The sequence below is a fragment of the Annulohypoxylon maeteangense genome (assembly GCF_022496945.1).
Source record: "Annulohypoxylon maeteangense strain CBS 123835 unplaced genomic scaffold GGS22scaffold_15, whole genome shotgun sequence".
Lineage (NCBI taxonomy): Eukaryota > Fungi > Ascomycota > Sordariomycetes > Xylariales > Hypoxylaceae > Annulohypoxylon > Annulohypoxylon maeteangense.
Genome location: NW_025953262.1, coordinates 285657 through 300208, shown reverse-complemented (window position 1 = coordinate 300208; position 14552 = coordinate 285657). Strand labels below are relative to the sequence as shown.

The window sequence follows — 14552 nt, the reverse complement described above, 5'->3', positions numbered from 1 at the left end:
ATTAAGACCATATGGACATAAATCCGGGGGATCTCCGATGCACTTTTGTTTCTATCTCTTCAAGTTTCTATCCATTGAAAAGTGAGGAGATATTTCGATATCGAAGTTCCCTTTTTGCTAGATCTAGATCTTAGCGAGTGGATATTATTTCAATTAGAACTACTCAGGGGTAAGTGTCCCTTCGATTCTCTTAGTCAAAGGTTATAGGTTACACGACTCAAACTCCCCAAAAGTTTCCCTCCATCACACCTCCCGTAAGTTTTAAAAGCTGGCTTACTCAACCTTTGTGCGGAAGGCTGCCGGAGCGGTGGTCGGCGATATGCCCCACCGTCTTCTCAAAACAATGTCCAGCTCTAACCCCGCAGCCCGAGTTTCTATAATATCAAGACATCTTTCAGGCGGCACCCAATCTCCCGCCAACTCCAGCTTTTTAAGTAATACCTCCATCTCTTCAACCCAAAGTCGTAGCTTTTCTTCGTCGCCTACCAGAATGTCGTCTCAACCAGAACATCCGACCTTACTCATTCCCGGTCCCATTGAGTTTGACGATGCTGTCTTACAGTCAATGAGCCATTACAGGTTGGTACCACAATCATATGTTTAAGCATGCGCTCATATCTGAGAAGGCCAATTCAATTCTAACGTAAAGCAAATAGCGAGTCCCATGTAGGCCCAGGATTTGTTGCTACCTTTGGCGAGGCCTTGTCTATGCTTCGAAAGCTCTTCCAAACCACCTCGCCCTCTTCACAACCGTTCGTCATTTCGGGATCGGGAACACTTGGGTGGGATCTAGTAGCAGCGAATCTAGTTGAAGCCGGTGAAGACGTCTTAGTTCTCAGCTCTGGTTATTTCAGCGACGGATTCGCCGACTGTCTCAAAATCTATGGTGCCAATGTCGACCTCCTTAAAGCCCCCGTCGGTAGCCGACCACAATTACCTGAAATCGAAAAGGCATTGAAGAGCAAAAAGTACAAGGCAGTCACTGTTACACACGTGGATACGTCGACGGGTGTACTCAGCGAACTCCAGAAACTTTCTGAGACGGTTCAACGGGTTTCCCCGGAAACATTGCTTATTGTAGACGGTGTTTGCAGTGTAGCCAGCGAAGAGATCGATTTTGATGCGTGGAAGCTTGACGGTGTGATAACGGCAAGCCAAAAAGCCATCGGCTGTCCTGCCGGGTTGTCCATATCGATGTTCAGTGGCAAGGCGATGGACGCTTTCAAGGCGAGAAAAAGCCCGCCAGCCTCTTACTTCGCTTCCATGAAGAACTGGACCCCTAGTACGTAGTAGGCCTTAAAATCTATGATACGGAAGTGACCACCACTAACCACTAACCGATTATATAGTCATGCAAAATTACGAAGCGAAGAAACCCTCATACTTTGCGACTCCATCCCCACAACTTGTTCATGCCCTCCATACAGCTCTGAGTCAGATTCTGACTAAGCCACTCTCCGAGAGATTTGCTAGACACAGGGAGGTGTCAGACAATATCAAGAAAGCCGTAACGGAGCTGGGGTTGAAGCAAGTTGCTGCCAACCCAGACGATCAGGCCCATGGTATGACAGCCATCTACCTGCCTGAAACTGTCAAGGCCACCGATCTACTTCCAAAGCTTGCGAAGAGTGGTGTCGTATTCGCTGGTGGCATCCACAAGGAAATCGCGCCTAAATACATACGCTTCGGACACATGGGCGTCAGTGTGGTATGTAAAAAACATCCCTTTACCTAGCCGTGATTGGAGATCGTAGAAGCTGATAGTAATAGACCGACCCTGCAAGAACTGATATTCAAAAGGCGATAAATGCGTTGACTAGCGGGTTGTCTGACTGCGGATATCAGAAAGCCTAATTTCGTCATATCTGCTTGGTAGTTTAGGCATACTTGAGAAACTCAGGCCGACCACGTAAAGACGGTGGTTACTGTTTACAAACTGTTTCTGAAAAAGACAATGCTCAGCTAGGGAAAAGATACCGTGTCGTCTGTCAAATTAAAGACAAATAACAACGAAAAAAACTCATAGTGTAACCAATCTGTCAGAAAGGGATAGACTAGAGGATTTAAAGAGCGGAAAATGGAAAATCATATCATTCTGGGAATCTATTGGAGGGAGATCTACTCCATTCGATGAGATAACGCGATATTTCTTTGGCCACGTCATTTGACCGCCTTGTTCCCTTTGCTTCCCGTCTAACCATAGGAGAGGAGCTAGAACTTATCATATATCATCGGGAACCTACTTCTTAGGTAAGTTCCCGTAACTTCAGCAGCCCAACCATTATCGATATTCCTTGTGTAGGATTTTAGCTTTTCTCATGCCCAACGACTTGAGGTGGCGAAAGATGGGCGATTTTGCATATCCTGATATCTTCTACAACTTTAGAGTAATCTGACTTCTTCTGGAAATAGCGGGACGTCGGTCGTGATTGTGACAGCTGAAAAGAAATGTCTGGTTAAAAAAACATAAATCCTGAGAGATTGGGAAGAGTATTTATGTAATACTTCGGTACCGTTAAATTGGGACGATGGGTCCTAATGCGTAGTAATATGTGCATAAAGCATAAAATACTATGTACATTTTGAAAGACCCAAAATAAATCGATAGGTTGCCAACGACGGACCAACTAGTGAATAGCAGCTTCCAGTTGTACAGGATCCTGTAGCAACCTTAAACCGCATATAAAGTACGCCATGGGTAGACGTTATTACTAACACCGGGAAGGTACACAACGTCAACCTTAAATTATTAATTTTCAAATCCGAATCAGCGGTGAGTTTTGATAAGAAAAACACCCACCTGCAACCCCTCCAAATCGGCCAAATCGGATAATTTTCGAGGAGTTGCAGGCACATACTTTTCAATACCGATTGTTTTCTTTGGCATCCATTACTTTGCCAACTTCAATACAATTTCGACCCCCTCGCCATTCTTATTTTTGCATCGAAGCCGTCATTTGACTCTTACCTTTGTTCTCGTCTCACAACGACCAGAACGAGGTCGGCACTTGAGCAAACTTCGACGTTTCGATACTAAATACTTAAAAAGCTTTGACGTGAAAATCGGAGGGGTAAAGTCATTGATCGTTGGTACTAGGTAAGTAAAGTGGTTTCTTCGGAGCCTTGCGTGAGAAACCAATGACATAATTTCCAAGGTTAAATCTTGGGCGCTTGATTGGCTACCGCCAAGATTATTTAACGCTGCTAACGACGAGTTTCAGCCGCTACCGCGCTACAGCGCTACAGTAGACAACTAATCGGCCAAGCTCTAAGCATAAATCGTACCGTGCTTGTACGGTAAGTGCCTAGGTGTATTGATAGGTGGATACCAGGTAGGTACAAACATTAGGTAGCCCTGGAGGTATCGGTCTGTGCTACAGGTGCTCATGTACCCAGGTACGTACCTATGATAGCTTTAAGACCCAGCTCCAAAAGCCCCCCCAACCCCACTACCAACTGTACGAAGTAGCCGCTATCATCTCACAGACTGCTTCTTCTTTGAAATCTGGTGATACCTTTTTTTTCACAACTCACCCGTGCAATCCATTCCACTACCAACATCCACCACTCTACCCGTCAAACGTCCTACTAATTTATTTGACCACCAGTTTTCTCCTCCAGAGCCTGCGCATAGTCAAAGTAAAAGAACACACACAACTATCAACTACATTTCTCTCGATACACAATCAGAGCGAGCCTTTCTTCGGACTTCTAGGCGCGTAGCCTACCTTATTCTTCCCCTGCCACCTCATTCGAGATGGCGCCCACGATTCCAGAATTGGACCTCATGGTCCAGTCCTTCTACGAAGGTCGCGGCGAACAGGTAAGCGTATCATCGTCGAAATTCATTCAGCTCGCAGATGCGTACGTCTGCGAGTATGCGAATAAATAAGCTACTAACACTTGAGTCTTCCCCGCCTTCAGCAAAAAGCTGCCCAAACTGCGTTAAACCAGGTAAGTGAATGCGCCGTGCCACCTTCTTCTACACCAAGGTCCTACAGTAAGACTAACATATTTGATGCGTAGTTCAAGGAAGACCCCGACGCCTGGCTTCTTGTCGACAAGATTCTTGCCGAGGCAAGGCACCCGCAGACAAAATGTATACCGCGCCAATTCCACAAATTTAGTAGATACAGAGAAGCGAGCTAACGAGTTGTAGATCTCGGGCTTCAAATATTGGACAATGTCATCATGACAAGATGGAAGGTCTTACCTAGAGAGCAGTGCTTAGGTTCGTCATCTAACCTCACAATCCCACGATCGATATCGCAGCGGGTCAACATTACTAACCGGAGTGCAGGCATTCGTAACTTTGTTGTCAATTTCATCATCCAGGCCTCCACCACGGAAGAGTCACTCCGACTTCAACGAACTCTTCTGAATAAGTTGAATCTAGTTCTAGTCTCCATTCTGAAGCAAGAGTGGCCTCACAACTGGCCCTCCTTCATTAATGAAATCATCTCGGCCTGCCGCTCAAACCTGTCCATCTGCGAGAACAACATGATCATCCTCCGCCTACTTTCCGAGGAAGTCTTTGACTACTCGGCCGAACAGATGACCTCGGCAAAGACTCGAAGTCTCAAAACCACCATGTGTAACGAATTCTCCCAGATCTTCCAGCTATGTCAGGAAATCCTTACTTCCGCAACCCAAGCAAGTTTAGTCAAGGCTACTCTAGAGACGTTACTTCGCTTTTGCAATTGGATCCCCTTAGGATACATTTTCGAGACGCCACTCATCGAGACTTTACGCACACGATTTCTCGAAGTTCCCGAGTTCCGCAATGTTACCTTACAGGTGTTCACTGAGATCGGTGGTCTAGTAACCGGTGGGCCGGGGCAGACGAATGCCTACAGTGAACAGCTAGTCAAGATGTTCGTTGACGTGCTTACGACTATCGCCGGCATTATCCCCCTAGACCTCGATCTCAAGAGCACCTACCCTCAGAGTAACTCCAAGGATCAGGAGTTCCTCCAGGAGTTAGCACTATTTTTGTGCAATTTCTTCGGCCAGCATGTTGACGTAAGTTCTCCCCAGAAGATCGCTAAGATATATATGTACTTACTCCGTGTTTAGCTAGTTGAGAATTTACCTAACCGAGACTTCCTCACCCATGGTCACTTCTATCTCATCCGAATTTCCCAAATCGAAGACCGTGAAATCTTTAAGATCTGCCTAGACTATTGGCTCAAATTGGTTCAAGAGCTATATGAGGAGATGCAAGCAGCGCCCTTGGCAGAGATGAACCCCCTTATGATGGGCGCTGGTTCAACTAACGGAGCAGTCAACCCAAGCCTGTTACAAAACTTCCCTCTACGCATGCACAAGTACAAGGAAGTTCTGTCGAACCTTCGCGTGGTCATGATTGAGAAGATGGTACGACCCGAAGAAGTTCTCATCGTCGAAAACGATGAAGGTGAAATAGTTCGCGAGTTCGTCAAGGAGAGCGACACGGTGCAGCTATACAAGACCATAAGAGAATGTCTTGTGTACTTGACACATCTTGATGTAATCGACACCGAGACGATCATGACTGAAAAGCTCCAGAAGCAAGTCGACGGCAGCGAGTGGTCATGGCATAACTGCAACGTCCTATGCTGGGCCATCGGCTCGATATCGCTCGCGATGAACGAAGAGACCGAGAAACGATTCCTCGTTACCGTGATTAAAGATCTGCTAGGGCTTACGGAGATGAAACGTGGCAAAGACAACAAAGCTGTCGTGGCCAGCAATATCATGTATATTGTTGGACAATATCCTCGTTTTTTGAAAGCCCATTGGAAGTTCCTTAAGACGGTCGTCAATAAGCTTTTTGAATTCATGCACGAGTCACATGAAGGTGAGTTGGTTCATTTAAAGATGGCGTGCAATAGCTAACTCCATCACAGGCGTACAGGATATGGCGTGTGATACGTTCATCAAGATCGCAAGGCAGTGTCGACGACACTTCGTGGCCCTGCAGCCTAGTGAGAATGAACCCTTTATTGAAGAGATCATTCGTAATCTGCAGCGCATAACATGTGATCTCACACCTCAGCAAGTCCATACTTTCTATGAAGCATGCGGCTACATGGTTGCTGCACAGGGTAACAAGCATCAGCAAGAGAGGCTGCTTGCCGAACTTATGAATGCGCCCAATGCGGCCTGGGACGAAATCATCAGAGCCGCCACTCAAGATCCTCAGATTCTGCAGGATTCCGATACGATCAAGATTATCGGAAATATCATGAAGACCAACGTATCTGCTTGCTCTTCGATTGGTCCTTACTTCGGCCCTCAGATTGGCAGAATATATCTAGATATGTTGCAGATGTATCGTGCTACCAGCCAGTTAATTTCCGAGGCTGTCGCTTCTGATGGTAATTCTACGATGCTCACGTTTCTCGGTGATATAAGCTAACATTGCATAGGCGAACTTGCTCCTCGTATGCCTAGAGTGCGGGGCTTGAGGACCATCAAGAAGGAAATTCTGAAGTTAATTGAGGGCTATGTTGACAAGGCGGAAGATATGCAATCAATTCGTATGCAGATGGTGCCACAGCTTCTTGACTCCGTTCTGGTTGACTACAACCGCAATGTCCCGGGCGCACGAGACGCCGAAGTCTTAAAGGCAATGTCTACCATCATCTCAAGACTTACGGTAAGTAGACTGATATGACTTGCGGATTTGGAGTATCGCTAATTATATATAGGGTCTTATGGAAGATCAAGTGCCGATTATTATGCAGAATGTCTTCGAATGTACTCTTGAGATGATCAACAAGGACTTCTCTGAGTTCCCCGAACATCGAGTAGAGTTCTTCAATCTTCTCAGAGCCATCAATCTGCACTGTTTCCCTGCACTCCTTAAACTTGACAACCGCCAGTTTAAGTTCGTCATCGACGCTTGCATGTGGGCAAGCAAACACGACAACCGCGATGTTGAAGGTGCCGGTCTCAATATGTGTCTCGAGCTTGTGATAAACATCGCAGAGAAGACCGATGTGCAGACCTCCAATGCATTCTTTCAACAGTTTTTTATCGGTATCCTGCAAGACGTATTCTTCGTCCTGACAGACCCGGACCACAAGGCCGGCTTCAAGACTCAATCCTTGTTGTTAATGCGCATGTTCTACTTTGTGCTCCCCGCAGACGGCACCACGCCAAAGATTCAAGGACCGGTCTACACGGACCAAGCACCAGCTGGCACAAGTAACAAGGATTTCCTTGCTGAGTTTGTCGGAGGTCTCCTACGCAACGCGTTCCCCAACCTTCAGATGTGAGTACTCTTCTAATTGGGGGTTAATTATCAGAAAAACTAACCAGTCTTCCAGTGCCCAAATCGGCGCATTTATCGAATGCCTCTTCACGCTGAACACATCGTACGAGAAGTTCCGACTCCAAGTACGAGACTTCTTGATCTCCCTCAAGGAATTCGCTGGCGACAATGCCGATCTCTTTATTGTCGAGAAGGAGCAAGAAGCAGCGGACAAGCTCACTGCTGAGCATGAACGACGAGCAAAGGTTGGAGGCTTGCTAAAACCTTCCGAGATCGAAGATGATGAATTGTGACTACGGCAAGAATTTAGAAATGAATTCGCTCCTCGGCACTCTTCGAGCACGTTGGAGCCGCCCGAACGGACGGGGGCTGACCATTTCGATGGATGGGACGTCTATGGCCTCTGAAACATTCCCGGAGGCACTCGGATGAGATGAATGAGGCTTTGACTTTATAATTTCTGTCATGTCTTTGAGTGGCTTTTCTATTATACTCTTGTACGTGATACCAAAATAGAACTGCCAATGGCCAACTACTACACCTATTTCTCAAACGGTCAGCTAGTACGCGGCCTCAGATAATTACGTAGGTAGCTAGTTGTGTTTTCTCTTGACCCAAAGTCTAGCTAGACCTGCCGAAGACCTAATAATCGGGTAAAGAGATTATGCCATCGGCTTGATGGAGACAAACTAAAAAAGGGGCGATGGCATGGAAGGACGAATGAATGCATATATGCGGTTTTTATGAAGACGGCGGTTGGCATTGGCAGAGACGGCAATCGTTAGGGAATGGATGGTTCTTTTAGCAGTGCACCTGAATGAGACAAAAAAATTAGGGGTAGACACTGTCCTGTTCATATCCCGAACGTGATCTCCTTTTCTCGTTTCTAGCTAGGTTAGGTAGTCAATGGCGAAATGATAGGGTTGGCTTGGGAATTGTTTGACTATTCGGAATAATGGTTTTTTTTTCGCTTTTGGCTTGTGTGAGGACTTGTTGGTGAGTGAAGCTTTGTGGTTTCTTTAGGATGTTTGACGTTGTTCGATTTGTTCGTAGTTTCGTGGAGTTCGTAGGTGATGCTAGGTAAGGATATTGATAGGTAGTCTCCTAGTATCTATGATTCTTCAGATGAGTAAATCCTAGTTCGCCTTTGAATGGTGAAGAATACTTAATGACTTGTGTAGGTTATCTGTTCCGCCTAACTACCATTCTTACGTGAGCGAGTTTTTCCGCAGGAAGATAGAAGGTTGTTGAGTTTTGAAATGTGCTTGGGATAGTTCTATGGTTTATCTCTCACCACCATGTAGAAATACACCAAGAGTCACATAGCCCATCAGACACCGTAAGTTTCTTTCAAATTAACTCATTTACCAAGAATGTGCAATTCTTCCCTCATCAATTTCAATGTATTTGAGGAAAAGTCTCTTGTATATATAGCCTTGACATAGCAGCGACCTGTAGGCTTTAAACCTCTCCGGTAAACAAACGTCTTATACTTCTAATCTACCCATGCAACAATCATCAACCTCTTTCCAAATTATAAAAGCCATCGGCACCGCACCGGCGGAAGGATCCATCCGACCTCATTCCTTATCTACATCCGCCGTCAACGTCCCGGCCGATTCCGGATGGGTAAAGGCGGGGCACGGAGGGGACTGTATCTAGAGTATGACAGCTTCTCCACGCCTAATACAGGACGAATTTTTCAATTCATTCTCCGTAGACCATTAAACACTAGGCCTCTTATCTTCAACTCTACCTAGAACCCCTCCTATAAAAAATCTAACCAAAATAAAGAATAAAATTGCCACCCAACGTATGTTCAAATAAAACGTGTCAGACGTATACCGTAGGCAATAAGTAATTGTATGAATTCTATTTGACACTTTCGCTGCGGGGGAGCTCCGTCATGTTGCCTCGACTCCACCTCGGAGCGGGAACTTATCACTTAGCTGTCGCGCCCTCCAAAGACAAAGTGCTATCTCTTGCTGTATAACACAACAGGTTTTGTTGGATAACGCATTTTTTCAGTCGTCTGTCCTAGTAGTATAATCAAGCGTTCAGGAAATACCGAATTACTAGGTACCATAGCTTGTTGTTTACTATACTAAGAAACCATGGCCCCCTCAGCAATCACCACGGAGACCGTTATGAGCATCTCCACGCTCAAAAGCCAAGCCAAAACGGCGGAAGCTGTTCAGCCGACCGTCGTGGAGGACAAGGAGAAGACGCCGTTGGAGGCTATTTCGCACGGGATACTGATGCCGGGGATACCCACCTTCCCGGACTACACATCTCACCGGAAACATATCCTTGTACACATGGCCGCCACATTCCGCTTTTTCGCACGAAGTGGCTTTACCGAGGGACAGTCGGGGTAAGTAAGAAAAATACACTTCGTAGTACTTACCAGTCGGTACAAAACCACGATTTTGTTCCGCTGCGACAGGTTCCAAACCCCTGCCTTGCCCTGCCAAGTTTTATTGCAGTCCACAGTCGGGCGAGCTCGGAACGCTGACCTTGTTCTATAGACACATCTCGGTGCGGGACCCCGAATTCAATGGTCTGATGTGGATGAACCCGCTGGGCCGCCACTTCGGCATGCTGACGGCCGGCGACATGATCTGTCTCGACATCGCCACCGGCAAGATCGTCGGGGGTAACACGTCGCGGCCCGCCAACGCCGCGGGCTACCTGATCCACTCCGCCGTGCACAAGCGGCGACCGAACGACATCCATGCCATGTAAGTCGCCCTGCTCTGCTCCCCTTATCAGGACACGTAGCCCTCTAGCCCTATTCAGGCTGCCTCGCATGTTGTGCCCTGGACAGACCGCATAACGAAGGAATCACCCCTTCGGTAAACCGAAAGCAGGCCGACCGAACCTCGCATGAGGGATTCGCACATCACTGCAACTGTAAAAACAGAAAAAAAAAAAAAAAGGACCAATACAGGGAAGAAAATGGGAAATGAGAAAAACAGAGATTGAGATATCGCTAACCGAATTTTCTTGCGTCCAAAAGATGCCACGCCCACTCCAACGCAGGTCGAGCCTGGAGCGTATTTGCCCGACCCCTGGAGATGCTGAACCAAGGTACGCAGGCCAACGCCGAAGCCCCACAACCCAATCCAATCCAATCCTATCCGTCGCAAGTGCAAAAATTCAAATTTCGTCCTTCGCTGTCCCTGTTTCGAACCTCTGTTCCTGTACCGTACCTGCGCCGGGGCGGAAGAACTTGCATACTACCGTAAACAGCATGGATCTGATGGTGTCCCTTCGGAGCAGCTCCGGAGGAGTCGCCCCCCGGTCTCCCCACCTATCTGCCATCTATCCTAGAAAGCAGGAGATAGACGACGTCGCGGCGTCCAAATTAGGACGACCCTGCATGCGTGCCATTTTGTAGTTGATTACCTATGCAGAATGTGGATATGTTCGGTATACGCTAACAAGCCCATCATAGACGTATGCAACTTCCACAACGCGCACGCAGTGTACGCGCGGTACGGTGGCATCGTGTTCGCCTCGGAGGAAGGCGAGCACATCGCCGAAGCCCTCGGAACCCGTAACAAAGGCGTCATCCTCATGAACCACGGGCTCCTAACCGTCGGCCATACGGTGGACGAGGCGGGCTTCATGTTCGGGTTGCTAGACCGTGCCTGCGCGATGCAGTTGCAGGTCGAGGCCGCCGCCGCCAACGGCATCCCGAAAAACATCATTAGCGACGAGGAGGCCGCCTTCAACTTCAAGATGGCCAGTGAGCCCAACGTCCTATACCGCGAGGCCCAGCCCGATCTCGAGTACGAGATCGAGGTCGCTGGCGGCGAGGACGCGGTCGCCAGGGGTTTCGATATGTTGCAGCGGGTCGCGCCGTAGATGCCTGGGTAAGGAAAGACATGGAGAATGGCAGATGACAGATGAGGGGGTAAGCACGGGAGGGAGATCTCAGATCGGGGGGGAAAATACAAGGCAGAATAAAGCTTAACAGGGGGAAATAAAATATTATGGCATGATTTGTATATAACTGAAGCGCTGTCGTCGGCATTATCTCAACTTGCTCACCCTCCTGATCTGCGCGCTGCGCGTTCTGATAGGCGCGGTAGGCATTCGCTAATCAACGGGCAAGGGAAGGGGTAGAATTTGAAATAGATTGCAGATTGAAAAGATTGAACCAGAGCTCGGCTAAGACATATTGTTTTTCCTTGATTCGAATAAGACAACCGACAACCATACCGAGAATCCTGGCGTTTACCAGGCGCTATCTCAAACTATGTGTTCATGTGCATAATCTACCCCGAGTTTAGGGGAAGGGTTCGCGGTTAACGAAAGTAACCCTCGCGAAACTATTGACATTAGTTGCAGAGCGGAGGTAGTATTTGGAAGGTTGAAATGGGCGATGGATGGCAGGTGATGATGCAAGTTGGCGACGGAATAGGCCGAAGAAGAAAACAATGTGTTCTCCTTGAATATTTTTTCTTTCTTTTCTTTGCGTTGCCGAAAGGTGTTCGAGCCATAAACGGCATAGCGTTGGAACGGGGAGATGACGGGATGATCCCGCAGATGGATGTCAGGGGACGGCCCGCATTTTGCGTAGCTAAAAACCCTAGGAGGCAGGTTTAAAAACAAGGGTATTCTGGTGATGCAAGACTGCAACTATCGGATCGCCCGATGATGATCGAAAGATTAAGTCACAAATCGTCCAAGACGTGACCATCAATCCTACCTAACAAAATAACCTCCTTCCTCTCTCGCTGAAAGCAATGAATATACCCGGTTGTAGATCAAGATGACTTGGGGGCCGTTATTCTAACGCCGATGTTTCACAACAACAATCGACAGGGACTCACCGAGAAGAAAAAAAATCTAGATTTTTTTTCTTCCAACATTAGGGGTCGTGTAGATGTTCCCTTAATCCCTTTACGCGACGCATCGCATCGCACATCGCCAATGCGACTTCATTAGATAGACGTTGCTTCACGGGGGACGGAATGCAATCCCTTCGTTCTCGACCGTACCCCCAATCTGCAATCCTTCTATGCTGCGCTGCAAGCCCGGAATGGCGACCAAAGATGAGTCTATGCAATGAACCTTCGGGCGAGATCCGCGACCAGATCAATACAACCATCAACCTCAAACGTACCCGGTCAGAGCCGTTATGAAGCCATGTAGTAACAAACCAGCTTAGGCGCTAAACCTCGGTCGTAAATCTTTTCTACTACGATCTCGTGTTGAGGCTCGGCTCGTGCGGTCGCACCCCTTTTTTAGAAAATAAGCACGCTATCTGCGAGTAAATCTCAATTGCGTGCAGGATTTTCTGGCGCGATCAGGGGTATTATCGTACTTGGCAGATCGACAACCTCTTCCCGCCAACGTACGGTACAACTGCCCAAAGCGCCGGTCTTCGGCCATTGGCGATAGTTGACGGGTTGACTGCCTTAGATAACCTAGCTTTTTGGAGAGACGACGGTTGTACGGCAGTGGCTGATAGACAAATTCGGGCGATCCTGCAGCAAAACGTTCGGCTCGACGCAGTATAAGCGAGAGTTCGATATCAACTAATGGCACGAGCAGCTGTTGGTCTGGCCATAACAGTTATGTATACCGAGCGGGAAGGTGTAGTGGCTTGCAGCCAACTCGTCTTATCCCCTGTTCAGCGCAGGCTAAGCCTGGGGTAAGAGGGTGCGGCTCTAGACAGGAACCCTAATAAGTACGTATCGTATGAATGTTGCTTACGACCCCTGGATATAGGTGTATATCTAAAGATGACTAGAACTTGTAGTGACGCGATAAAGTAAGAGCGTAAAAGTCTATAGGATCGGTACTCGGTGTTTTGAAAGCGACAAAATTTGGAATGTAACAACTCCATTAAATCCTAAAATACCGGCACACCGATAGAGGATTCGTAAGTGCGTCGAGTACCTGGTCTTGTTGTAATTGATAATTGACAGCATTCAAGCCCGCTTGGTCGCAAATTTATGCATGGCGCAAAGCCACCGAAGTAATCGTGGATCGTGACAGAAACAGATGGTGGATAGAACCTACCACATGAATTAATCCGAAGTGAATTCAAGCCCAAATGAAGCCCTCACTGGATCAATATCCGGTTTCCGAATTCCAGGGTAAAATCAAGGTCACTAAGAATCTCCACAAGTGTAAAAACGGGCAACGAATGACCCTGCAACGACGTCAACTCGACACCCATATGTCGAAACGAGGCAGGAAACATTCCTTAGCAGCTTAGGCAGATGAGTCACCTGCTGTAGAACTGTAATTTCCGTTTCGCCGTGACAAACTAGAGCAAGTCGAAGCACGCATAGTAGCGACAGATTTGTTTGGGATTGCGTCAGTGACACTACCCACATTCTAGGAGGAAATAGGCCAAGGACGGGAAACATTGCCGTGGAATGATGACAAGGCGGCCGGATGGGCTTCTGGAAATTTCCCATTTGCGTGAAACTCGATTTTAAGACTCACTAGACTCACTAGCAGGCATGATGAGTCATCCGCAGTGGACCTGGCGGATCTGAAAGAGGGTCTTCATTCTTTCCCAACAGACCGGTGTGAAATCTCGTGGTTCTTGATAACATCTAGGGATGTGCTGTAAGTATGCACCAAGCCGGCCTCTATCACCGACACACGGGCACGACGACACACAGACGTAACCCAGGCGGAGAATTAATCACGATTTGAGACTGTTTGCGTGGAACGAGTGGGAACCCATCCGATTGAGTGTCCTCTCATCTCTCTCCTTACCTAAGAGCCTCTCAGAACTACATGGTATGTAGTACTCTCACACGGCAACGGCTACAACAATGTAGAGGCGGCCCCTGGTGCCTGGATCATTACTAGGTGACGACTCATCGGCCGAGTCGGATGTTGTGGGAACCCAAGTAAGACATTTAGCTGATGCCATCGGGAGCTTCCGCCATTGGTACAGTTCAGGAACGCACGCAGCTAGATCGTGGAGCACCCAATCTAGCTGTTCTAACGTTGTTCCGATGCAGGCAATGAAACAAATATCCACGCTAGAAGAATCCGTGGAAGGGGTAGAAGGGAGCTAGACGAATGAGAGAGGCGGACGAGAAACAAGCCACGGCTTATTTCGATGTCTGTCGGGGCGAACCCGCATTGCTTTCGAAGGAGGCCAGTGAGAAAAAGGCCTCTGAAACGTGGCATAACAGCGGCCCTAAGAAACGTGCCTTGATAATGATAGTAGTGATAGTGCCAAGTTCTAAGGTGGTCTAATGTGGATAGCGGACCCGACTGGTTTAGTGGTTCAGCCCTTTCAGCCAACGAGACC

At 47.7% G+C, this 14552-nt stretch overlaps 3 protein-coding genes across 3 annotated transcripts; all 3 read left to right on the top strand.

The window, feature by feature from the left end:
• The first annotated feature begins 67 nt into the window (after window positions 1-67).
• Window positions 68-2448, top strand: GGS22DRAFT_169503 (alanine--glyoxylate aminotransferase). Its single transcript, XM_047962330.1, has 5 exons — window positions 68-169; window positions 234-579; window positions 657-1282; window positions 1350-1708; window positions 1771-2448. The coding sequence occupies exons 2-5, from the start codon at window positions 320-322 to the stop codon at window positions 1852-1854; spliced, it is 1329 nt and encodes a 442-aa protein (XP_047816301.1). The 5' UTR covers window positions 68-169; window positions 234-319; the 3' UTR covers window positions 1855-2448.
• Window positions 2449-3464: 1016 nt separating this feature from the next.
• Window positions 3465-7749, top strand: GGS22DRAFT_44730 (CRM1 C terminal-domain-containing protein). Its single transcript, XM_047967104.1, has 10 exons — window positions 3465-3823; window positions 3925-3954; window positions 4027-4099; window positions 4160-4231; window positions 4301-5022; window positions 5077-5839; window positions 5889-6359; window positions 6411-6640; window positions 6693-7258; window positions 7314-7749. The coding sequence occupies exons 1-10, from the start codon at window positions 3758-3760 to the stop codon at window positions 7549-7551; spliced, it is 3231 nt and encodes a 1076-aa protein (XP_047816300.1). The 5' UTR covers window positions 3465-3757; the 3' UTR covers window positions 7552-7749.
• A 1397-nt stretch (window positions 7750-9146) lies between these two features.
• GGS22DRAFT_44680 (arad-like aldolase/epimerase) lies at window positions 9147-11385 on the top strand. The gene is made up of 4 exons (XM_047967103.1): window positions 9147-9632; window positions 9787-9999; window positions 10278-10348; window positions 10716-11385. The coding sequence occupies exons 1-4, from the start codon at window positions 9373-9375 to the stop codon at window positions 11126-11128; spliced, it is 957 nt and encodes a 318-aa protein (XP_047816299.1). The 5' UTR covers window positions 9147-9372; the 3' UTR covers window positions 11129-11385.
• Window positions 11386-14552: the final 3167 nt, after the last annotated feature.

Bases quoted from the DNA above. Each gene is read 5' to 3' on its own strand.
- GGS22DRAFT_169503 (XM_047962330.1), top strand. From the start codon at position 320: ATGCCCCACCGTCTTCTCAAAACAATGTCCAGCTCTAACCCCGCAGCC. The intron at 580-656 runs GTTGGTACCACA...TAAAGCAAATAG, and splicing joins CAGTCAATGAGCCATTACAG to CGAGTCCCATGTAGGCCCAG. The intron at 1,283-1,349 runs GTACGTAGTAGG...CCGATTATATAG, and splicing joins CATGAAGAACTGGACCCCTA to TCATGCAAAATTACGAAGCG.
- GGS22DRAFT_44730 (XM_047967104.1), top strand. From the start codon at position 3,758: ATGGCGCCCACGATTCCAGAATTGGACCTCATGGTCCAGTCCTTCTAC. The intron at 5,023-5,076 runs GTAAGTTCTCCC...CTCCGTGTTTAG, and splicing joins TCTTCGGCCAGCATGTTGAC to CTAGTTGAGAATTTACCTAA. The intron at 6,360-6,410 runs GTAATTCTACGA...AACATTGCATAG, and splicing joins CGAGGCTGTCGCTTCTGATG to GCGAACTTGCTCCTCGTATG.
- GGS22DRAFT_44680 (XM_047967103.1), top strand. From the start codon at position 9,373: ATGGCCCCCTCAGCAATCACCACGGAGACCGTTATGAGCATCTCCACG. The intron at 9,633-9,786 runs GTAAGTAAGAAA...CTTGTTCTATAG, and splicing joins TTTACCGAGGGACAGTCGGG to ACACATCTCGGTGCGGGACC. The intron at 10,000-10,277 runs GTAAGTCGCCCT...TGCGTCCAAAAG, and splicing joins CCGAACGACATCCATGCCAT to ATGCCACGCCCACTCCAACG.